General features: G+C 35.9%; 1 protein-coding gene across 1 annotated transcript; it reads left to right on the top strand.

The window, feature by feature from the left end:
* Positions 1 to 15172: 15172 nt before the first annotated feature.
* LOC128156185 (heat shock 70 kDa protein 12A-like) lies at positions 15173 to 27043 on the top strand. The gene is made up of 4 exons (XM_052818230.1): positions 15173 to 15469; positions 25388 to 25606; positions 25736 to 25886; positions 25971 to 27043. The coding sequence occupies exons 1-4, from the start codon at positions 15449 to 15451 to the stop codon at positions 27041 to 27043; spliced, it is 1464 nt and encodes a 487-aa protein (XP_052674190.1). The 5' UTR covers positions 15173 to 15448.
* Positions 27044 to 27430: the final 387 nt, after the last annotated feature.

Here is a 27430-nt window from a genome sequence, read left to right as displayed (position 1 = left end):
ACGATTTTAAATTTGCTATTCTAATCGCCTTTTACCGATGAATACAATATCTTTAAACGCTTGCATGGGCAGATTTATGTTTGTTATTCATATTCATTTTGGTCAGTGCGTGTTCAAATCCAATAAAGCTTAAAGGGCTTTATGATAGATTTGATATGCACGCTCCGACCAAAATTATCATCTCATAATATTCAAAGAATTATGTCTTTTTGCTTATTAGCTCACCTGAGCTGAAAGCTCAAGTGAGCTATTCTGATCACATTTTGTCCGTCGTCAGTCTGTCCGTCTGTCTGTCTGTCCGTCTGTCCGTCTGTCCGTCCGTCCGTCTGTCCGTCTGTAAACTTTTTACATTTTGAACTTCTTCTCTAAAACTGCTTATCCAATTTCAACCAAATTTGGCACAAAGCATCCTTATGGGAGGGCGAATATAAATTGCAAAAATTAAAGTCCGATCTGTATTCAAAGCGGAGAAAACCTTGAAACTGTAGAAAAAGGGGGGTGCATTTTTAAAAATCTTCTTCTCAAGAACTACCGAGGCAAATTCAACGTAGTTTAGCATAAATTATCCTTATGGGAAGGAAAATATAAATTGCAAAAATTAAGGTGTAATTTTGTTTCAAATCGAAGTTATTACGAAAATAATAATAAAGGAAAGGCGTATTTCAATCGGGCTCGGCATCCGGTAAAATGGGTAGGCAAGACTTGGCCTGGGCAAAACAAAAGATTGGCAGTTATTAATCTGCCAATCTAATTAAAATTTCAGGATATTTGATGGACTAGAATATTTGTATTCGCTGTAGATATTGCTGCAAAATAATGCGTATTTGGAATTGACGATTGCCGATCTGCCCTGGCATTTATTTTGCCACGGCCCGGGTTTGCATACCCATTTTACCAAGACTCGTATTCCATACTTCTAAAACGAGGTTCTTTGTTTAAAGCAGCCATGACATTATACGAAAAAGGGTCGATCTGACTATGATGAATTTGCTTGTTGTGCAACAGTTCGCGTATGAAGGGAAGTTTTGAAACATGAAAAATATATTGGTGCCGATTTTGTGAAGTAAATTGAGGCTAAATATTTCAATGCGTTGACAGTTTTCACACATGACGTTGGTGTTAGCTTGTTCTGATTTTCGTTTCGTTTTCATTATTTATGCTTTGTAACCTGGAAACTATCGTCTGTATTTCGTGATTTTTCGTATCAAATCAATCAGAAACTTCGGTAAATCAAACAGTTACGTTAACTGTTTACCTGCGCATATTAAGCAAAGTCTGATGTAGGGGTACTGAAATACAATTCATTCTATCGGTAATTCGGCATTATCTTTTGCGTAATGGTACATTAATGCAATAGGTTTTGTTGAGATGCTCGGCATTTTCTCTTGTTTATTCAGTTTAAATAGAGTTTGATATCGCTTACGGAAATATGTAGGTATATCCATGTATATATATATGATTTATTTCGAAAAAATAAATTGTTTTCTTTATTTGTTATACATGTAGTGCATGTTGTTTACAATTTCTATTTACTAACCATATTTGAGTGTTAAGCTTCGAATTGTAAGCAAGATACAGAGATTTGCTCACAATTCTATATTTGTACACAGATCTTAAAAGCTAAAGATTAAAAAAGTATAAAAAAATTGTCAATATTTATTACGAAAATTTTCAAAATCTGTTCTTCCAGAAACCCACTTATTGAATTGTAAACTTAACCTTTTTAGCTCACCTGAGGATGGGACCACAATGGGGGGGTCGAAGTTTAACATGAATATTTAGAGTAACTCTTAAGAAATCTTCTTCTCAGAAACTAATCGGCCAGGAAAGCTGACACTTGTGTGGAAGCATCTTCAGGTAGTGTAGATTCAAAGATGTGAAAATCATGACCCCTGGGGGTAGGGTGGGGCCACAATGGAGGGTCGAAGTTTAACATATGAATATAAAAAGTAAATCTTTAAAAATCTTCTTCTCAGAAACTAAATGGCCAGGAAAGCTGACACTTGTGTGGATGCATCCTTAGGTAGTGAAGATTCAAATTTGTGAAAAACATGACCCCCGAGGGTAGGGAGGGGCCACAATAGGGGATCGACGTTTTACATAGGAATATATACAGTAAATCTTTAAAAATCTTCTTCTCAGAAAATAATCAGACAGGAAAGCTGACACTTGTGTGGATGCATCCTCAGGTAGTGTAAATTTTAAAGTTGTGAAAATCATGACCCCCGGGGGTAGGGTGGGGCCACAATGGGGGATCGAAGTTTAACATAGGAATTTATACAGTAAATCTTTAAAAATCTTCTTCTCAGAAACTAATTCGCCGGCAAAGCTGGGACTTGTGTGGAAGCATCCTCAGGTAGTGTAAATTCAAAGTTGTGAAAATCATGACACCTTGGGGTAGGTTGGGGCCACAATGGGGGATCGAAGTTTAACATATGATTATATACAGTAAATCTTCTTCTCAGAAACTAATTAGCCAGGAAAGCTAAAACTTGTGTGGAAGCATACTCAGGTAGTGTAGATTCAAATTTGTGAAAATCATGACCCCTGGGGGTAGGTTTGGGCCACAATGGGAGGTCGATGTTTTACATAGGAATAAACAGAGTTATTCTTTAAAAATCTTCTTCTCAGAAACTAATCAGCCAGGAAAGCTGAAACTTGTGTGAAAGCATCCTCAGGTAGTGTAGATTCAAAGTTGTGAAAATAATGATCCCCAGGGGTAGGGTGGGGCCACAATGGGGGGGGGGTGGGTCAAAGTTTAACAAAGGAATATATAGGGTAAATCTTTAAAAATCTTCTCAGAAACTAATCAGCCAGATGATTCTTTATAATTGTTAAGACTTTGGCCCCAGGACAATTTTTTGGCCTCACGAGAAGGTTCAGAGTTTGATGTACGTTTATATCCCATATATAAACTTTTGTTAGGGATCTTTTTTAGATCTGCAATACTCAACATATGATATGACTATATAATCATCCTGTTAGAAAAGGGACTAATGATTATAAACATAAGAATATCCAGGGGAAAATGGATTTTATTTATACAGGATTTACATGAATTATTGTACATTGTCCAGATAGTTTGTATTATGACTCCATTGAGCTGATTTTATCATACCTCTTGTTCCTCAGGTGAGCGATGTGGCCCATGGGCCTCTTGTAAATCTTCATATTATTTTCAATTTTTACACTTCAAAACAACATTTTAAAACCAGGTTTTTTTTTCATGCATAGCACATGTTATGTATTATTGCAGCAAATACTGTTTCACAGTTATGATGTAGGACACGCCCATTTTGTGTCGCTCATATTTTATGAAATTATTGGGCTATAGTTATCAAAATTGATTTGTAATGTTATCGCAGTAAAGGACACTTGAAAAATATAAATATGATATTTCATATGACAAAGCCAGGTATTATAACCAGGATGTGCGCATGGGAGAACCAACTTTCCATCGGGATTGGTAAACGTTTGGGAGGAAATCCGATAGCTTCCTGGAGGAACTTCGAACTGATGATAGGTGCCCCCCCCCCCAAAAAAAAAATAACAACAAAACAAAAAAACCAACAAAACAAACCAAAAAACAAACAACAAATCGCGTTTTTTATATCATATAGTCATTAAAAGTGATAAGAATCTTATGTACCTTTGGTTTACACTAAAAAAAAGTTAGTTAAATATTTGCGAGGACAATAAAGGCAATGTTACAGGAACACAATAGACACGTAGCTTCAAACGGGTTGGAGGGTGGGGGTGGCAGGGAGGGGCCTGTCCCTATGCAGTTGCCTCCCTCCTTTCATAGCATTTTCGGAGCATGTAAAAAATTGAAAGTGACTGGGAGGAAATAAACAGTGAAAATTAAGTTAAAGGTAAACTTAGCAGTTCTATAGTTACCCCCACGGTGTTCAATTTTTACGGTTTCAAAATATCACGGTTTCCTTAATATACCAGTAAGAAAGAATTGGGTTTATAGAAAAACCAATATTACTGTATCTCATACAAACACCTACGCTTAGATTCAATATGAAAAAATCCAAGGTTAGGAGGAGAGGGATAATTTATTTTGTTTTTCTTTTCTTTTCAGGGGTTATTGGGGAGGGGTAAGGGTGGTCAAACACCGACCCCATGTAGCTCTATCCATAACCCCTCTCCAAGGTCGATCTGTGTGCCCATCACCAGGGTCTGTATACCCATCACAAGGGTAAGAATACATAATACCAGAGTCGGTGTACGTATCACCCGGTTCTGTATACACATAACCAGATTCAGAATACCCATCATCAGGACACCAGGGTCTAAATACCTAACCCGAGGGTCAATGTGTCTTTGTGCTCATCACCAGGGTCTGTTTACCCATAGCCAGAATTCAACGTAACCATCACCAGGGTCCCAATGCCTATCAACAGGGTCAGTGTACGTTTCACCAGGGTCTTTATGCCTTACATCAGGGTCTGTATACCAGTATTTATTATTAGGGTCAGAGTGCACATTAGTAGCGTCTGTATACCCATATCCAGAATCAGTATACCCATCACCAGGGTCAGTTTACCTATAACCAAGGTTAGTGTACCCAATTACAAGTGTCTGTACATGTATACGCGTAACCAGAGTCAGCATACCCATCACCTGGGTCTCAAAACCTATAACAATATAAGTTTTTAGACCCTGGTAATGAGGACGAAGCCCCTGGTGATATGTATACTGACCTTGGTGATATGCATTAAGACCCTGGTGATGGGTCTACTACCTTGGTGATGGGCACACAGACCCTTGTGATACGTTCACTGACCCTGGTAATAGATATAGACATCCTGATAATCGTAATACTGACCCAGGTTATGGGTATACAAGCCCTGGTGATACGAACACTGACCCTGGTGATACGTACACTGACCCTGATGATACGTACACTGACCAAGGTTATTTGTATGCAGACCCAGGTAATGGGCACCCAGACACTGGTAATACGAACACTGACCCTGGTAAAAGATACAGACATTCTGATAATCGTAATACTGGCCCAGGTTATGGGTAAACAGACCCTAGTGATAGGAACACTGACCCTGGTGATATGTACACTATGCTATTAACACATTTAAAAATCCTGATCCGTGGGGGTAGGGGGTTTGGTGAACCTTTCACTTCAATTTTATAGTTTATATCTTCCCTTTCATTTCAGTTTTTACCTGGTCCCAAAAACATTTTGGGGGGAGGCAACTCTTTGTTAATTCACATTTTATATGTAAATTTAAGAAAAATGTTTGCTGCGAGAAAACGTGCGCTGAATGGGGTAGTCTCCCCTTGCCCCTGCTCCACTCCACACCCCCTCCCCCACTTTGATGCTAAGTGCCTGTTGTTTTCCTGTGACATTGCTCTTTATTGTTATCTCAAATACTAATATTTATTCAACATTTTGGTGTAAATCTAACGTACACAACATTCCTATCACTTTTAATGAACATTTATAATGTAAAAATCGAATTTTCCTATAGTTTTTTAAAATGTGCAAATATCACTTCCAAGTTCTTCCAAACAGCTTTCGAATTTTCTCCCAAACGTTTACCGAAAAGTTGGTACACGCATGCACACATCCTGGTTATATTGCCTGGTTATGTGTATCAATCAAAGTACTAAAGTACTGCCAGGAGTTGATTTTATCGATTATTATTTATTCTAATATCAACGATATGTTATTTTGCATGGCACGTAAATTCCTATAAGTATTTGAATTACGCACATTTTTTTAAAATATGAATTCTCCTACAGGAATTTCGTGAAACCCCAATATCAATCAAGTTGTGTAATATTCAAAGAATTTTTCCATCAAATTACGTATCAGTAATCGAAATAGTTATGAGAAATTGTATGGATCCAAGCAAAATTGAACTCTAGCCTCGTTCAACCCGACTCTCAACTGTATCCGTTAATCTCCGACAAGCAAGAGAGATTCTCCGCATTCCGGAGATTTACGGAGACAGCCGAGCGTCTGGTTGGACGAAACTATATTGAACTCTGACGTAGGAATACATAAAATGGACGACTTCAAAAAATATCTAAATTGTTAGTACCATTTAAAATCTTACTATCTACAAGGTATCTACAAGGTATCTCTAAATGACTTCCTTTAAAAACAGTGCTTATAAACTCATTACATCGAATTTATTGATTAGAACTAAACGTTGTAAGCGGTGTTGATTTGTGCTTAGGTCCAAACACTGTTTCACTTTCGGTTTGCCTGAATATCCTTTACTTTGATAACCCTGCACAATAATTTCATAAAAAAAGCGACAAAAAATGGGCGTACTAGTAACCGAAAAACAGTATTAGCTGCGCTGCGTAATAATACATAGCATGTGTTTTGCATTAAAAAACATTGGTTTTAGAATGCTGTTTTAAAGTCTAGAAATTGGAAATAATATAAATATAAGTATTAAAGTAAAAAGGAATCATTCTTTAAACATTAGGAGTTGATAATTTCGGTCAGAGCGTGGTCAAATCTATCATAAAGCCCTTCGAGCTTTATTTGATTTGAACACGTCCCGGCCAAAATCACCTTAGACTAGTAATACTCAAAGACTGATTCTCTATTCTTCAATTAATTCTATTCCAAACCGGTATTTCTTTTAAGTATGGCGTTATCTCACGGTTTGGTGATGAAATGAGATGAAAAATGCAGATATATGTTAATAAATCAGCATGCTCATTGATTGATAGCATTAGTAAAACAAATTTTGGGAATTTTGCGCAGAAACCCGTCGAAACAAATCTGTATATCCTGCATGATATTTTTTGTGAAAATACAAAGTACAAAAATACAAAGTATTCATAAAATATTATGGTACACTGTGATTGAATCCATCATGCAATTTCAAATTTGAGTCCACGTGCTGCATCTGTCAATCAAATTAGCCCGCTAGCTCTACCACATGTTTCCTCCATGATAAAGTTTCGTTCTATTAGTTTTATTTTCAATAAAGAAAATAAGAGGTATGTTTAACAGTTTAGTTTTTTTACAATGTTCGTGATGCATGATATACTGTGTTTGCAAAGTTTAATTCGTTGTTGTTTTTCCCTATCTCTCGTTTAGTTTATTATGGAGGTTTTTTGCGGGAAGGAACATCTTCAACACGTTTAGCGGTTAAAGTACGCAGTAAAATGAATTAATTATTTGATGTAACTATTAGTAAAATTGTTTGATATGCATGTAGAATTCTTCTTGGTCAATCGTTACATAGATTATCTACCTGCCTCATTCCTGTGTATTCTGTGCGTTCAAGCGTAGAGTGATTTCCTGTCAGTGCGGCCACAGGTTTCACACCTTTGTGTAAAACAATTGGGACTAAAGTCAAATAAAGTTAACTCCGACAGTCATAAAGCGGTGGGGGGGGGGGGGTAAGGTTACGATAACAGGAAACGGGTTTATATATTTGTAGTCAAGCTTTCAATAAGATTACATGTACATGCACACATAAAATAATATCAATACATTTACTGAAATGTTTTTTTTATCGGCATGAAATATCAACAGCAACACTTTCAAAACATGTTCTTAATTTCTTTGAAATGTGAAAGAACAAAAGAACGGTTTAACAACATTTCCTTCTCAAAATTTTTTATCTAGTTATTCTGTTAAGAGAGAGAGAGAGAGAGAGAGAGGCTCGGTCGCGAGCGAACGCTAACCTCCGTCACGGCAGGTAGCTGGTACACCACATGGGATACCCACAATATCTTTCGATTACATAATTTTATGCAACTCTGGGTATCTCTAAGGCTCCTTACTCTCTATTTGTTATAAATCAGTTCAGAGAGATATACGTTAATTTGACTTTTCGCATTACAATGGGGCGTATTCGAAGGTGGCAAAGCTTTTGATGAGAAAGGAGAGGCTGGTAGACACTCGGTATCTTCCATCTCTCGCAGCTTGGCCCTCATGTCCTGCTCACTTCCAGTATGCAAGACCACAGCTCGATCGACTTCCTCAGGCCGGCCCCACTGAACGTCATTCTCATTTCCACACTGAATATTCAAGTCAGACTGAGTCTTGAAGAACACACGGCTTTGCACTTAAAGATTGTCGTCGCAAACGTAACGCACTAGAAAGTGGGAATCCTCGCGCAATGACAAATGACGAGCCATACATGTACCTAAAGTAACGCAACACAAATTCACTAAAACGTGAATTCACAAAAAATGTTCTTTACACAAAGAAGACCTTGTAAGAAATGAACGGAACGTGCTAAAAATACTGGGTTGGTAATTTTATAGGAAGCCCTAATTTTTAATCACTTGCTCATGATTAGTTGACACGCATGGACTTCAACAACAAACAATACAAATGTAGGCGGACCAATTAATTGTTAAGAAAACACAACCACACTGCGTACACATTTATAATTTTATTGGCAATTAAAATCATTTCATGATAATTTTTAATTTAACGACCTTTTTAAAATATGATAATGGATTCCAAAATATTTTATTTGCAATTGCTGCACAAGTATTAAATTAAATACTTTTATAATTTAATTAATAGCTATGAAATAAAAAAAATTTTTAAAAAAGACTCCAAGTATTTCGATTATAATCTCTGTCAAAATCTGGTTAAATATCGTCATTAAATATAAAGAAACATGCAATTTATTTGTCATTCGGGGAGATAACTCCCGCTTGTATACGATACTCTTCCATCGATAATTTTACCGTGGCGGGGACAGGTAGATGATGAGTTTACCGTGATGGGAACGCGGTATATCTGTCTCACCTGGCCGATCACCTCGATGTGTTTATACCGTGACGGGTCGCGGGAAACACGGGATCCGCGTTGCCTGTACTGTAGTTCTTAAATATTGTGTTTCTATCAATGTAGGAATTCTAGCAAAGCCGATAAAGTAAGGTGTCTTTTGGATTTGTTACATCTGTGACCATGGTTACAGCAACAGCTGTGACAATATGTCCCTCCACTTTTGTTTTTACGCCAGTTCACTTCATTTACCATTTCGCCGTTTATCGCCGATCAATTGATCGGCACATTTCGTCGTACGCCGATATGGGAAAAATGAAGTCCGCCCCGTTTAATTTGTTTCCCAAAACATGAAATTTGTTACCACAAATTGGATGAAAATATGTTATAACCGATTTTAAAAACCGAAATAACGAATTAAAACATTGAAATAACGAATTCAAGAATTTGTTATTTCAAATTTAATTTGTTAAAACAGATTTCAAAATTTGAAATAACGAATTCAGCGAATTTGTTATAACAGATTAAATTCGTTATAACGAATTCCTGAAATTTGTTATAACAAATTTTATTCGTTATAACGGATTCAACAATTCGTTATAACGATTTAAATTCGTTTTAACAAATTCAAGAATTCGTTATATCAAATTCAAAAATATTTTTTAATAGTCCTAAATGGGCTTCCGTACATTACACTAAAGTCACTTAAAAAGACTTATACACGAGTTGAGCTCAAAGTTTTCAAATTTTATTTTTGCATTTGCAAGGTTTATAATGGTTAATATGGGTATTTTAAATGCTTCCTCTAAATTTGAAAGTCAAATAGCAAGTTACAAGCAGAGTTTGAATTAAAGCTCAAGTCTTGTAATAGTTTACATATATGCTATGATATAATTTTAAATAAAATGGTGCTTTCTTTTATTTATAATATTTTTATGAACACATTAAATCAGTTTTTTCTTGTTTGCCACGAGTCATTTTGTAAAAAAAAAAATATGGTAATTTCCTTACTCAACATTATTTGTAAACAAATATGACTTGAGGTTTGTTTACACAATAATGAATTCTTTCATCTTGACTTCTAACATTTAAATTTTGGTCAATCATTCACAATGCACAAGTAAACCATTTTATATACATGTACACAAAATTAAATTTTATTCTTAAATCTAACTCCCTTTAACGCACTTTTAAAAAAATATGTATAATTCAGAAGTTCTGGGATTTTCATTTTGATAAATTGATAGTTTGGTGAATTGTAAACACAAGTGAATATGATTTTCCGTGTTCGTGAACAGGGAAGAAAAAAAAACAGTATACAGTTCAATTACCATCACATAATTCAAATTGATTACAGGATCGCCTACCCCTCATCTTTTCTTCCCAAACATATGATATACAGGAAACTAAAGTAAACATAAAAGAACGAAAAATATGGATAAACTTTGCTGTGAATTATACGTATTGATATTGAAAAAATGAGCTGCTAAAGAATAGTTTTTCTTCGGGTAAATTAAAGTGTATTTTGTTCTGTTATGGTAGTCCTTTTCGTGCTGGTTAGCACAAAAGGCCGTATCCAGACATCTCCATGTTGGTCTGTCATGTGTCCATCTCTGATCCTGTCCCCATGTCCAGTTGTTCTCCTTCTTTTTTCAACTGATCTTCTCCAGTTATCTTTTAGTGTTCCTCTTTTTTTCTTACAAGTTGGTATCCACATCATTAAAACCTTTGAGACAGAAGTTAGATGCATTCTAAGTACATGTCCAATCCATTGCCCCATTTTCTTTTATATATAACCTGGGATAGAGGGGTGGTGTTGGTTCTGATATATAGCTCTTCTTTGGAGATAGTGTTTGCCCAGAACATGCGCAGTAATCTGCGAAGACATCGGGTTTGGAAGGTTTCTCTCTTGTTCGAGATGGTTTTCGTTACTTTCCAAGATTCAGCACCATTTAGGACGACCCCAAGCATATTGCTCTTAAAGATCCTGATTTTAGTGTTTGTGCTGATCTTTGCTGATCTCCAGATGTTTCGCAGTGCGGCATATGCTCCTGTGGCTTAGAAATTCAAGCTAGGACACTAGCCATTGAGTCCACATCTATAATGATCTTGCTTCCTAGATACACAAACTCTGCTAGAATATACCTCTTCAATATTTATACCACCTAACGTAATGAGTTCTTTTGATTTTGTGTTGATCTTCATTACCTCAGTTTTTCCTACTGTGTTTGCAAGCTGGTTGGGTTTTTTCTTGCATGTCACTGTGTCTGTGTGATAATAATTCTGTATTATCGGCAAAATCTAGACTTCCAGCATTTCTGACATGGTCCATGTGATTCCCGTTCGTTTGGGTTTTTTTGGTTTCTTTTACGATCCAGTCAGTGCAGAATGTGAAGAGAAGGGGGGAGAGGTGACTGTTTCACTAGTGTCTTCAATTTAAACTCATCTGTTAGGTTTGTTTCACGGAAAACTCTGGAATTTACGTCTGTGTATACCATCTTGATGGTAATGATATGTTTATCTGGGATTCCATAATGACTGACGATTCTTTCTAAGGCTGGTCTATAAACACTGTCAAAAGCTTTTGTAAAGTCGATGAAATTGATGTTAAGTGGTGAATTCCATTCATTACTCTGCTCTAGTATCTGTCTGAGAATGAAAAACTGATCAGCACAGATCTTCCCTCCCTAAAACCGGCTTGTTCTTTACGCCGTAATGAGTATTTTGTCTCTGTAATTCTATTCAGTTTTACTCTGCTTAAGACTTTCATTGTGACTGAAAGTAGCATAATACCTCTATAGTTGTTACAGTTTGAGAGGTATCCTTTTTGGTATTTTAACTTAAGGCCTGATTTCCAGAAAGTTGGTGCCTCTTTTCATCCCAATATCTTCTGTAAAATATTTGTCAAGATGATAGGTATCCAGACTTCCTCGGTCTTAAGAAGCTGTGCATTAATCTGATCGATGCTTGCTGCCTTTCCCTTTTTAGCTTTGCCATAGCAATTTTAATCTTGTCTATTCTTGGTGAATCAGAGTTAATATCCAGTATTCTCAGCTGGTGTTAGTACTATTTACTGAATCTTCCATATTATAAACCTTTTTGAAGAGATCTTTCCAGCGTTTAAGGATGTCTTCCTTTTTTGATAATAACATTTTCTATTTTATCTTTTTCTGGTAAATCTGGTGATTGGAATTAACCTGCTCGTGCTGTTGTTAATCTGAAGAGGGTCGGGTCGGCATATCTGCTATCTTGCACAGAAGCGGCTTGTTTTGCCCCATAAGCTATTTGTGTCTTTGTATGCCTTTTGGCTGCTCTTGAACTCTTCTTTACTTCCTTGCCTGATATTCTACTTGGAGCTGTGTTTTCTTTCCGCTGCTTCACCTTCTTCCATGTGTTGTCTGAGATCCATTCTTGTTTTTGGTTTTCCTTTGACTAAGTATTTGTTGTCTATTATCTAACAGTACTTCATAAATGTTTCTATATCAATTTCATTCGAATTTGCCATAAGGAGCGAGATCCTGGTTTGGACTTTTAGTTGAACCGTTCTCCTGACTTTACAGTCTTTCAGCTTTTGGATGTTTATAGGAGGTGGTCTTTGGATTTTCCTTCTTGATTTCCTGAGCTTCAACTTAATTTTTTCCAAAACTGGTCACTTCCTATACCAGTTCCTTGTTTTTCACCCACATTAAGCAGGCTACTTCTCCAGCTCATCTCTTGTTTACGATGACGGGGTCGATCTGGTTTTTGTTGTGGCCATCAGAAGAGTTCCGTGTTGTTTAATGAATAGCTTTGTGCATAAATATTGTACCGCCGATTATCAGGTTGTTTTCTTGACATAAGGTGCACAGTATTACTCCATTATTGTTGCCTTCGTCTAGTCCTTGCTCACTAATGATATTCTCCTTGCTCTGGTTTTTTCCCGACTTTTCCATTTACGTCTTAGTAGTATATCGAGTGATGGTGTGTTGTCTATGATCTTTTGTAGCTAGGCTTACATAGAAGACGACTTTCTCATCACCTTCTACACCCTTTTTTTGGCGCATAGCAGACCGCTGCAATCAGTTATTATTAAAGACTTCTATGGACCTCTTTTGTTGTAAGTATGGCTTCTCCTCTACTATGATGGCCATCAGTTCTTAGAGTATTTGATGTCCTGACACAAGTTGTTTTGACCCATTTCCTGTTCATGTTGTTTCACTGATTCCAAGGAGCTCGATCTTGTACCGCTCCATTTCTCCCTTTACTTTTGCCAGTTTTCCTGTTAAGTAGAGGGTCCGCACGTTCCAGCAGCCCACTCTACAAAGAACATTCCCTATCGGGGTGGGGAATTCACTCGTCATACCTTCAGTATCCTGTATGGTGTCAGTCCTTCTTCCATCATTTTGTTGTCTGGTAAAGGTTTCTGTTGCAGCTTTGTTTGACATGTTAGGGTTACTGGTCCTCAGGATAATCCCTTGAACTCGTAGGACAAGTGGTTTCCTGTTGGGGTTATCCATCCCTTAGATGACTCTTTTCCATTGCTTATTGCTCATCGGCACGGATTTTCTGTCTGGATTTTCTTCCATAGTCTTTGACTTTCCCGATCCCTCCACAAGACAGTAAAGCTATTTGACCCATAATTGGGAACTAGGAATGCAAGCACCAGGGCATATCCGCATGCCGGTGGGCCATGCATGTCTTGTATTAGGGGTTTAGTCTCCTGCAAGACTGTGGTGGTTCTACTTGAGACCGACAGGTATCCAATTTCCATCTGATATAAACATTAAACATTAGCAACGAAGAAATAAGCGTTATGTTACCTTAATGTTTTGAAATGATATTCAAAAAGATCATATTGTGAATGTGTTACTACACAACTAACATATATTTTTTCTCTTTATTTTTGTCAATAAGCACATGAAATTAAAGCTATTTGAAATAAGGTTTACATTGATCACCATAATATAAATCATTTCTTTTTCTGGAATTACCCACTATTTTCTACTAAAATAGAAATTCATTTTAGATGAGAAAATTTGCTACATACGAATTCGCAAAGTAAAATAATAAAAAAAAGGAAATGCACTTGATAAGCAATGCTAGTTATGTAATACAAATATTGGATATTATACAAAATTTTACAAATCTCTCGAGCTGTTCTTAATATGTGAATTGTTGAAATACGAGAACATAAAAAAGAAAATCGTTTTAATCGAGAAACTGTTCAACAAGTCAGCTGAAAATCTATTTGTTGTTTTTTTTAATAAATCATTAAGATTTTTAAATAATCAATTTAATCAATTACTGTATTTACATGCAAATGTGTCAAGTATTTCAACCAAATCCAATATATTTTCATCAATTTGCGTTAATATCCACGATATCATCGCACTTTGAAATAAAATTATTTTTTCAAAGAGCCATGACTTTGTCCCAAAGTTAACGCCATTTGAAACGTTTTCACAGTGGTGCATTTTACCATACCATGTACGTAAAACTAAGTGCTTTTACTCAAATTTTAAGCAAGTTGCATGCAAATAAACAATATGCTTTTATTTCAAACGTTGGAATTTTATAACTACTTTTCCCCCTCCCAGTTACTTCATTTTTTAAAGAGAAAATCAATAACATCTCAATCAATATAAACTTGATACTTAAATATCCTAAAATTATCCATCTCTAGTCATTGGAGTAATGCACGTTTGAATGAATTTAACATTTTTTAAACCAGTAAAATCGTTTGATGAAAATTCAATAAAAGTACTCAAAGTACAAATATCAGGGTTATTTTTATGTGTATTGAAAGCATTTATATGATATGGAATTATTACAGACTAAATAGACACATTGATTCTTTATTAATGAATTAACTGAATTAAAAAGGATGTTTATGATATTTATATTGATATTGTAAATGTAATAAATAGTAGGAGAATAATATATTGAACACCCTTAATAAGACTAACTGTTGCATAGTCACTCTCTTAAAACAACTCCCGCTACAATTTGGCTATGCACTCTCAGCTTGGTAACGGGATGATCTGGGCTACAAGTGTTTTTCGCCGCAAAGTATTTAGAATATTACGGAAGAACGAACGCCATGTGATGTTTAAATATAACAGATGTAAACTTAGAATGGCTGAATTCAAAGATATACATTCTAAACCTCTTTTAAGTTAAGTAGGTACTACATGTATGTAAACGTATGAGAACGATTTTAACGGTTGCTCAGTCAACATCCGGTATCATGCACTGTAACTATAGCCTGGCTTTTGCTTACGCAATGAGTCAGCTTTTAAATGGAGATAAAAAAAGAAAAGTAAAGTGAAAGACAGACAAGTGACTGACGGCATGCCAAGACAATCACAAATACCAATTGTTAGCTGCCTTTATGTCTTTGGAGAAGTCCTAGATTTATCACTGAATTTTTCTTTTTTTTTCAGGAAAAACAAACCAAGCCTCTTAGTTGCAGCGATTGACTTTGGCACAACCTTTTCTGGTTATGCGTTTTCTTTTCTGCACGAATACAATACAGATCCTTTAAAGATCTCAGCAGCTACGTGGAATGCAGGCGAAGGAGGTTTTGTATCTTTAAAAACCTCGACATGCGTTCTTTTTGATCCGACAAAAACATTTCATTCTTTTGGTTATGAGGCTGAAGAAAAGTATTTAGACTTGGCCGATGAAGACGAGCATCATGATTGGTTCTACTTCAGAAGATTCAAAATGATGTTGTACAACAATATGGTAAACATATACTACTTTTTATTTTTTATCATAAAAGAAGTAAGACGTTTGATGAAGTCAAATGTCTTCCATCATATATATATATATATATATATATATATATATATATATATATATATATATATATATATATATATATATATATAACAAGCACAAACATTGCAATAACTCTCATATATATATACCTGCCCATAGTGAATGATATAGATATATATAAAGCACAGAGAAATTCACTTTTGCTGGAGCTCCACCTTCCGCCCCGACCGAGGCTTGAACTCACGACCTCTGGAACCCATTCTCCCAGCAGTAAGCGGCCACCGCGCTCCGAGTGGCGCTCCCAGTGGCGTAGCACCCTTTACGCAAAAACGCAAATGAATACACAAAATTTTGCAAAGCATAGGTCTTATGATTTGAGTTTCCTATTGTTTGCACGTAAACAAATCGTATTGAGACTCCACTGCATTATAATCTGCATATTTAGTATTCAGTTCTCATCGTATACCATGCAATTACTACGATTCCGGAAAATACTGTCATTCCATACTTTACATTAAAATTAATTGGAAGTTCGTTTGAATCATAAATTAATATGGACGAGCTATACCTTTGACTTTCATGTTATTGGCTTAAAGAATGATCTACAATAAACTTATTAAAATGAGATGAACAACTTTTAACTCCTTTCAAGTTTAAATATTCATACTAAAATCTGAAAACACATCAAGTTTTGAGTGTTTGTCCGTAATTGTATTCTGTCAGTCTATACTTACATGTAATTTAAAGTCGGCCGTCGGGTGATTAAAATTTTGACAAAGTCACAATACATTGTGATAAACTTGATCAAAAATTTGTCATTTAGGTAAGCAAGTTACGGATTGAATAATAAATCTGTTTCAAAACGCCTATTATTTTTAGTCATATGCAGTTGGTTTCCGCTGGGGTATCAGTGTTTCATATATAATTACACATTTTTTTTAAAATTCAACATTTCCCTTACACATACAGTATGTAAAATTGTAACATTTTTTGAATACAGTAAATTAAAAGGTAGCTACGCCACTGGCTCCCCACTCGGCCATCTAGGCAAGACAAAAATCTTGTTTTCGATGACGAACGGAACCTAGCGCGCTGGCCGCGCACTACACAGTCGCTTGAGATACAGGTGGAATACAGTTAAACGACAATCTGAGAGGATCGGAACGATACACATTGCATAGATACACACACATATATGTATAGGTGGGTGGGTGGGTGTGTGCGTGCGTACAACAGATCATGAAATAAAGAATATACATTGTATAGAATTTGTATGTGACGATATATATTATATCAACTTACTAAAATTATCACTAACGTATATTTTCTCAATAAAATTTAAAAACTGGATTAACATGTATTAATGACACTGTTTATATAAGTTTCCAAAGCATTCGCTAGTCCAGAATTTTTTTTCAATCGTTTGTGGTAAAAGTTTAACCCATGGCAGTTACCGGAATACGGGACATTTTTACGACGTAAAAATCACAAATCATAATTTTCTTCTGCATTCGGCATTTCGGCGTTTTACCCTGACACAAAAAAGTAAAATTTTCTAATCCAGCACATTTATCGAGATGCTATTACTACTTTGAACCTTTCAGCAAACATACTATGAGCACGGAATTCACGGTCAGATATTCATTTTTTAACGATCTTATTACGAGACTGATAAGTTGGTTAAACCCCTGTCACACCGGAGCTGCGTCCTCACGGCGATCCCGCTTTGTCCTTAAATAATGTAAAACGCCATGGTAAACGCAGTAGAATCTCCTACAGCGCCGTAAAAACGCAACGGCATCTTCGTCCGTCGCGGTGGAATCGCATTGAATTTTAGAACGCCATGCGACGGCGCGAACTTTGAACATGCACAAAGTACGCGCCGTGGCTCTGTGTTCTGATAAACGCGCCGTAGAAGCGTAGTGAGGTCGCCGTGACAGCGCCGTAAGATCTCCAACAGCGCCACGAGAGCTCCGCCGGCGCGCTCAAGGAACGTAGCTAATCGCAGTGTAGACGCAGTGATAAGTCAATTGCGCTTGCACGGAGACCTCACGGAGTCCTTTGGGATCTCACTGCGTCTCTATCGCGCTCTCACTGCGTTCTCACTGCGCATCCACAGCGTTTGAACAAATTGTTTTTCATTTGGCTGCGTTTACACAGCGACCCCTAAGAGCTGTAGCTGCGTTCATCGCGCTCTCGTGACGTTTCTTCTGCGTTTATACCGCGCTCTCACGGCGTTTCTAGTGCGTTGTCATCAAGACCACGAAAACTCGAATAATGGCTGTTGTACAATAGCAAGCGATGTAATAATTATCAAACTAGATGTAGATGACTTTGTAAAAAGTAGCATTGCTATTATTCCAAGGCCTATCAATGAACGTAGATGGAATTCATGCCATTTGGTTTATGGCAACTAATATAAACGGATCTTTTTTGTAGACCTGACTACTAAGAGTTTTCACAAATTGTTTAGAAGTAGTTATGTTTCAGTTACAATATACCTTTTCATAAAAACAATTTTTTAATCATTTATTTACTAGTTGTAAATTCTTGTTTGTTTCCCATACAATTATGCAAATCAATATTAACCTACCAAGAAGTCAAGAACGTCTTGTGCACGCAGTCAGCGCGCAGAGCACGCCGTGGACGCGCGGTAAATACTCCTAGCACGCCATGAGCGCTCGGCGGAGACTCAGCGAGAGCGCAGTTAATCGCCATGTAGAACTCCATGGAAGCGCAGTTACACGCCGTGGGAGCTCCGAAATAACGCCTCGGTCGCCGTCATGACGCCGTGACATCTCCACTTGTAAAACTTTCAAATAAAACTGTACATTTTTTCTGAATTTTCCTTGCGATTCTACGGCGATCCCATGAATTTTACAACGCCATGAACACTCCGTGGGGACGCAGCTTTGTGTGACAGGGCCTTTACTTCATGCTACAATAAATTTTTTCTATAAAAAAAAAAGAAAGTATGTTGTCCCAAGATATTTTTGCCGCAAATTTCCTTAAATTATTCGATATTTATAAATACTTCTTTGTTAAGACGATGTTCATTCAACAGTATGAAAAAATCCAAAGATTTCCCCTTTGAAACGCCCCCTCTAGCTTGTCATGTATCAATACACAGCTAAAAATAAAAAGTCTACAGGGTTTTTACATAGCCAAGGAGATGAAGACGCCTGGATCAGATGATAACGTTGAAAAATTGCGCGAGGTGTCCCGAGTACTTCCAAATGGGGAAAAGATGTCAACATTCCCCATTATAAATCTCAGTAGGTTCCTGTGAATTTTTACGAGGGAAACGTGATAATGTGTGAATGAAGTTATCTTGGGAATTTTCCCTTTCATCGATTTTTATTGCACTTCTGTCACACGTATGTGTATTTTTATTAAAAATCATTCAAATATGCAGCATAAATATCTTGGGACAGACTTTAATAATAACAAGCATTCTGAGAGTATTGCATAAGCAATACACGTCCCCTACCGGTTTGTATTATTCTATGAAAGCTTCGAAGCATACATCTATTTCAAAACTGTTATAAACGAGATGTTATGCTTTAATCAGAGATAAAAGAACAGAGCCATGAAATTCAAACTACATCGTTGATATGGAAATGAAATAAAAAATGGTAAAATACGCTTTATTTTATCTCCTGTAATTTCGCTTAGTCAATTAAGTTGAAATTTGTGAAAACAATGCACTGTTATGCAGAATATCCTTTTTTACCGTCTTTTGTACCCCGAGTAAACAGACCAACCCGATAACGAACCCGATTGTAATAATACAGAAAACACACAGGGGCCAAGCCCATTTTAACATTAATTTCAATGTAACCATAAATAAAGAAAGGGGTCGAACTCTGACCCAGATAAAAAACTACCAGCTCGCTTCAAAAGCCTAATAAATCAATTATTTTTTACAACACTTGCAATATGCGTGTATTTTTCAGAAAAATAATGTCTAAGATACACTCATGCCGAATTTCAAGTTGATGGGTCTTAAAATAGCGAAGATATACGTCATTATTCTCTCGAATTCGCCAGTTTATTTTTACTAGGACATTTACCGGTCCAGGGCTCACGATGGGATTTTGCCTCTGACAACAGCAGTATTGCAACAAGTCGAGAAACATTCGCACTAATCTTTTAAAATCTCACATCAAATGCACTCTACTTACATCCTTAAATTCCGATAAAATTCCGTAAATACTCTCCAAACTGAACTTTTATTCTGCAGCCACATTGACTTCTGACAGGGCCAGCCATTTTGACGTCTTCGAGAAATACTGATTCTGATTGGACCATCAGGAATATTAACCAATGAAATTGAGTTTAACATTTTCTATCACAATGGCCGGTCTTTAATTTAATTTCTAGCAAATTTCTCTTTCGTTACATTTATTAAACATATGTGATCATATACATTCAGTGCTGCCATAACCCACAAAAAGTAACTTCACATTTAATTGATATTAAGACAAAAAAATAGTTATATGCGAATTTGGCAACAAAATGATATAGAAATCGGATGTTCAAATTATATTTTTTCATAGAGTGGGTCATCGTACCAATTTTTAAAGAACGAATATTGTTAACACATATTAACGTCTATCTTTTTTCAATTTTCCAAAAAATAATACGAATACCCACTCTATGGTAAAAAGTACGTTTTCTTCTTTAAATTTTTAAGCTTGATCTTTAAATGACTAAGTCCAGTCGTTTGCGTAAAACTGATAACAATAGAATCAGCTATATTATAGCATTTAAACAAGCGAATCGGTGGTGTAGCATCTTCGCTAGCCAAGGGTTTACGATCCACTCTGCTCCTATCTTCGCTAGCCAAGGGTTTACGATCCACTCTGCTCCTCTACAAGGAGCAGAGTGGATCGTAAAACCTTGGCTAGCGAAGATGGTGGTGTAGTGGTAAGCGAGGAGTTCTTTAAAGCTGCTTGGTCCGATTTTATATCAAATTTTATGCACGCTTTTAAACGATGGCTATGATTAGTATATGTATAATAATAGACATTGCAGTAGTTTTACCCGTCAATTATGCCAAATTTCAATGAAGAAAAATACGTACAAAATTTGCTAACAAAACAAACGACATTAAAAGGTACCGCGTTATTTCGCCTCATGTTATATTTCACCCCTGACGACGAGACGGGTATGGTTGTATTACGACTTTGACATCGCTTTAAATAAAGGTCGAAATGATCAGACAATTACAAATAAATATGTGTACGTTTTGTTCGCTAATATTTCCAAAGTCTGCTTTCTTTACAATCGATGCATAGCATGCGGGTTGAATAACCCCAATCATTCGGGGGTCGAAACCAAGCGGTTTCCTTTTCTAAACATTCCCGTGATGCATTTTGGTTTGTTTTTTCGTTTGCCCAAAGAGAAATTATTTTTATTTACTTTGAATATTTCTAACTTAGAAAGGAGACTGATTCTGCTGGTGTAAATAGGAGAAAGTCCATAACTTTCTAAGATGAATGATTTGTATGGAAAAAATTTTGATACTGTAATTACAAAAAAATCGGACCAAGCAGCTTTAAACAAATGTAACTGTAAAAGTGGGTGTTCGAATCGTACACGTTATGGGGTTTTTTTGTTTACATTGTTAGAATGTAATTTTCTTTTTTTACTTAATGATATACATTGTTAGAATATAATTTTCCTTTTTTTCTTAATAATAAAAATTTGTTTATAATAACTTGAAATTATTTTAAATGCGTTTTCTACTATTTTTATATAATATGAAATGTATGTTATTCTCTTTGAGATTGCACGATTTTATATTGTAAACAAATGGTTGTTTACAAGAATGGTTGTTTAATTGCAAGAAACAATTAAATGGCAAGATAAAACGTACCATCTTTTAATCCTTGAGAGTCTTGTTAACACAACAAGGACATATGCTGGACAAAAGCATGTAATTATGCATAAAATGCAGAATACAAGCTTAGTCAAATGTACAGTATGCGCCTTAAGAAAATTCAACGATTAACTAGGCATGTATTTCACTTCCAATTGTATCGGCAGAAAAATCACATTACAAATGCGTGTTTTGTTGTGAAAGAAAAAGCATAGTAGTTGTACCAGAAGACACATAGACCACTAGGACCAATGACCAATACAAAGTTTGACCAGTGACCTATAACAAGCCCCCTTGTTATACGTTACTGGTTTGACTATCGCTGTCTTCCTTAGCCCCTCCCCCCACGTTTTTGCAAATTTATACATAGCAAAGACCTTTTTTTGCTTGTCAAGATTTTTTATAAGTCTGGACCCCCCCCCCCCCCCCCTCCCACACTTTCAATTTGCTTCCGACGCCACTGTATATGTTTTTTGAAAATACCTGTTTTGAATACCTACAAAAGGAGTTAACTAAATTCTTGTTTCCGAAGCGGAAAAATCGACTCCCCCATACTCTTTGTCGACTCCCCTGCGTTAGGGGTTGTATAAGATGACTGAGGTAAATTAGTAAATTAAATATTGTCAGAGAGTAATCAACATTTTTGTATGTTAACTCTTTAAATGAGTATGTGATTGTCATTCTAAATTTGCCAGTTTAAAGTATATGTAAATACTTCAAAATTTAAGCGCATTTGCGCCTTTCAAATGTCGATCGCCACTTTCTTGCATTTTTGGACATTTTCATTTGGACAATACTGTCCATCGTTTAAATGCCCAGTTAATTTGTACATTTATTACTTCTTATATGACGTATGAGAGGGTCGTGGGCATTTGCAACGGCTTATTCCCCCAGATTCGTTCATATTATTCCTCAAACGCATAAAGAAAAAAGTGTGGAAAACTGAAGTGGGACAGACAGACGGACAGACAGACAGACGGACGGACTGACGGACGCAGAGGAAAGCTATAGTCCCCTCCGGTGAAATCGATAGGGGGCTAATAACAACTAAATGAGAGTTGCGTTATCTTGATACAGAATCTATACATGTATGTCGTCAAACGCAAGATTGAGTACAATATTGCTCTGTTTTTTCCATAGTGCCATCAAATAAGTGACACCATTATGTTATTTATGTTAAATAGAAGACTTCTGTACATATCATAAAATATCTAAATTTCAAACCCCCAACCCCTATCGTTCAAATTTGCCGCCCTAATATGAAATACTTCCCGACGCCCCTGTTATGCATTTCTCTATATAGCCTCCCAAATAAACTGGTTCTAAAGAACCACGTGACACAAACAGGTATTCGGATGAAAACCTTATATTTCCGGACAAATATTTCATTATTTTACCAAATAGGAATTCAATTCTGTCTGATTCGTACAGTAAACGAAAGAAATCATATTTCTTTGGAGCTACATGAATAAATCTGATTTGGCTCTTTAAAAACATCTGAATTTGCTCCAGGTGTAATAGTAATCATCGTGTATTTCTAAAGTTTCTAGATTATTGTTTAGTATAAATAAACACGTTGAACAACGTTATACATGTATATCCATATTTATATCTACCTATTGTTTCATCGTCGATTAATACAATTTGTATTAATTTTTGCTTTAACTATCTGTATATGTATCTTTGAAAACGGCTTAGTTGATTATTTTTTCTGGATTTACCACATCAAGCCATAATTCTTTGGAATGAAAATCATTAAGACATGCGTTTGTGGAACTGAACATTGCTCAATACCAAACTATGGTCCCCAGCAGTATATTATTTAATAAAACAAAGCTATAACGACAATAAATACCCTTTCAATCAATGACAATGACAATGGAAATGATAAAACCTGGGCTAGGTTTCACAAAAGTATCCTTAGATTTGTCATAAGACAGATCTTAAGATTCTCATAAGATCTAACTTATGACAATCATTAGATATATCGCTTGCGTTTCACAAAACAATCTAAAGTGTTATGAATCTTCAGATATGTTTATACTTGTATATACTTTTTAAACATATACAATCTTTAATTAATGCTATACCTTAAAAATCTGCGATCACACGGAAATTATTTTCATTCCATTATTAATCTATTATTTATTTTGATTTCTAAAACATATTTAACTTATTTAAGCGACTTTCATGTGTTTTTTTTTCTTTCAAAAATATACTTAGTTGCATTAAATTATATCTGTATTCAAAAGGGTTTTTTCCGGAAGGATAGTTTCAAAGCTTATCCCATGCACATCCCCGTTAATAGTTTGGAAGTTCCCACTGACATAAAATCTGAGTGCCACAATGAGTTGCAGGGATGGGGGTATATGGAATGGGACCTACTGGTGGGGTGTTTTCATATAAATCTAGTATCAGCAAACGCGGTAGACTAGTTGAAACTTATTTATTATATCTACGTCGACCATATATATTGTCCAAGGGATTATTTCTATTTCTAAATACCCGTTCTTTTCTTAATTGTCTTTTCTTTTCAATCAAAACAATGGCCGCCGCAATGTCAAGCTTGGACTTATGACATGTAACAGCAATGGTAAAAACTTATCACAAAATTGGATCTTAAAATAGATCTTAGTCATAAGATTGTTTTGTGAAACTGGCCCATATTTATCTTTAAAAATCTGAACTTCCATGACAACAAATAGAATTGCTGACAGGCTGGCACTGGCCATGGGTCGTCTATTGCGTCTCTTCGTACGCATCTGATCAAAAATGCGTACAGAAAGATCGCGACCTCTCGAGGCCATATGTAATCTCCCCGAAAAGTCTCGAAAAACTCCCGATGAAGGCTTGAAAATTAAAAATGCCAATATTAGAATTTATGATACAAATAAAAAGTATCTCATGACTAAGATCTATCTTATAACCAAACTTTGTCATGAGATCTCTCCATAAATGTTTCACAAAACTGTTATATCTTATGATTATCTGAAGATCTTGCATAATCTTAAGACAACCAAATACATTTCCGAAGTCGAACTTTAACATGGCGAGAGCATATACTTGTATTTTGTTTCACAACCAAAGGCCGATTAAATGTGTGGCGATTTTGCACAGTCTTTTATTTTCATGCTGCTGTTGATGCAACGTCAACATTTCTCTAGTATTTCTAAGGATAGGGAGTTGTAAAAATTAACTACATAATCAAGGTTATATAAAGTTAATTCTCTCTCTTTGTGTGTGTGTGTCTCTCTCTCTCTCTCTCTCTCTCTCTCTCTCTCTCTCTCTCCAGAATAACAATTCGATCAGACTGCAAACGTTTTTGCCATTTCTGGTTCTTCAAGCAGTTTTGTACAAATGACTATGTTACGTAGTAACGTCAATAAGCAAAAGTTCATTGGGACGTCACAATAACGTAAAAGAAACGAAAAGATAAAGTAACACACACACACACACACACACACACACACACACACACACACACACACACACATATATATATATATATATATATATATATATATATATATATATATATATATATATATATATATATTCAGTTAGATAATGGATGTTTGCAAAATATGATATTGTTTTGCGAGTTTAACCAAGTTAACAAGCTCATAAAAAAATTCATAGTGAAATCACTTTTCTTAAATATAGAGATGCATTATACCATAGAAAATAGTGGAAAAAAATTGAAGGGAAACTGACCCTCATTTCGTTTAAGCAAACGTGAAAGCCCTAACCCCAAGGATGTATTGTGCTAAGTTTGGTTGTAATTTGGCCTAGTGGTTTTAGAGAAAAAAGATGAAAATATGAACAGTTTACGACGTCGAAAACAACAACGACAACGAACAAATTTTGATCAGAAAAGCTCACTTTTAGAGGTCACAAGTGTTTAAAGTTTCAAACGGACTGGCAGACGAACACCAGAAAAACACCAAATCTAATGTGCATTAGTTTTTTGAACGCTTGTTTCTTTTTTTTTTTTACAGGATTTAACCAGAGAAACTATTATTGAAGATGAAAAAGGAAAGAAAATGGAAGCACTGAAAGTATTTACTTCTTCTATTGGCTATCTGAAAAATAAATTATTGACCAAGTGTAAAAATCAGACGACTGACATAAATGAGTCTGAAATAACGTGGGTTTTAACAGTGCCAGCGATTTGGGACGACAAATCGAGACAATTTATGAGAGAAGCTGCGGAAAAGGTCTTATTTTTCTATTTTACGTTCTAAATACATGTAATCATTTTTAAGATCAATTAAGAAAATATTCATCGTATAATACATTTGTTTATACTTATACACAAACAACTTCATTTTAATGAATACTTATAGGTCCCTATATATGGAGAGAAGCTAATTCTAGCTCTAGAGCCGGAGGCAGCCTCGTTTTACTGCAGGCATCTTCCTGTACAAAAAGACAGCGATAATTCTACATACGGTGTCTTCAAATCCGGAGAAAAATACATGGTTGTTGATGCTGGGGGTAAATTATACTCTATCAACTTAAATTTGTCTATCAGTTAAAACTTTTATTGGAATAATCGTATGTTTGATCATTTACATCTAGGTGGAACAATAGATATCATTGTCCATGAAGTTAAGGGTGATGGTTACGTAAGGGAACTCTACAAGGCAAATGGAGGCGATTGGGGCGGCACCAAGGTAGATTCATCATTTATAAGTCTCTTAGCCGATGTTGTCGGCAAAGACGTTATGGAGACCTTCAAATCTGACAAAAAGTATGATTTCCTTTATCTTATGAGGAATTTTGAAATAAAAAAGAGGACAATCTGCCCCGAACGAAGTGAAAAAATAATCATTAATATCCCAATTAGTTTGTCAGAGACTTTTTCCAAAATGAACCCGGGAAGTAACATCAATGAGGTTACATTAAATTCCAAATACGGTTACCAGCTGACTTGGACAGGCAATAAAGTTCGAATTCGAATGGAGGCAAAACTCGCCAGGACGCTATTTGATGCAAATTGCAAGCAGATAGTAGATCACCTAAAGGACCTTTTCATGCAACCTGTTGTAAAAGATGTCTCATCCATCTTACTGGTAGGAGGCTTTGCAGAGTCACTCATGTTACAATCGGCTATAAGAGATGCATTCAAAAATAAAAAGGTTATTATACCAGCGGAAGCTGATTTGGCTGTGTTGAAGGGAGCAGTAATATGTGGGCATGAACCCGAAAAAATTTCAGGTAGAATTTGCAGATATACGTACGGTGTAGATATTGTTACGGAATTCGATAGCACCATTCATCCCAATTCTAAGAAATTCCTACGTAATAATAAAGAATACTGTGACGACATCTTTGATATTCATGTCCGCGTTGGACAAATCGTTGAGGTTGGGGAACCCCAAGTGAGACAAACATACGTAGTGACAAAACCAGATCAAGAGAGTATCGAATTTAAAATTTACACTTCAAATAACAAAGAGCCAACTTATACGACAGATGAAGGATGTACATATCTGGGCACGCTTACTATTGACATGCCAGACACGTCCAAAGGAATAGATCGTGGAGCCACTGTCCACATGACGTTCAGTGGCACTGAAATCACTGTCACAGCGGTTGATAAAGATGATCCAGAAAGAGCTGTGACGACCAAAGTTGACTTCCTTGGCTGATTCGAGGAGCCAATCTCCAGGTTACGTTCAGTAAAACGGAAATTATTATTACTGTCCTACCAGAACAAGATTATAATGAGGGGTACTCGATGATTTAATAAAAATCCAAACATAACAAGTTAACTTCTAACAAAAGTCAAAACAACTTGGTGTTTACCATTGAATTGACCGGTTCATATTTCTATTGTTTTTTTTAGATCGGTTGTTACATCATTTTATGCTCCATGTACATATTTTGTAAATATTTTACTGTACTACTAGACTTTGACCCGTGCGTGCACGGGTTGACATTGCATATGCTATACGAAATAGACACATCGACACACCGTATTGTTGATATTTACATCATCAAGCTTTAAGACTACAATAATGCTATTAATTTGACTA

The sequence above is a fragment of the Crassostrea angulata genome, chromosome 7, assembly GCF_025612915.1.
Source record: "Crassostrea angulata isolate pt1a10 chromosome 7, ASM2561291v2, whole genome shotgun sequence".
In the NCBI taxonomy this organism is placed as follows: Eukaryota; Metazoa; Mollusca; class Bivalvia; order Ostreida; family Ostreidae; genus Magallana; species Magallana angulata.
The sequence above is the reverse complement of the archived record's forward strand: the minus strand, read 5'-3'. Positions and strand labels throughout refer to the sequence as shown.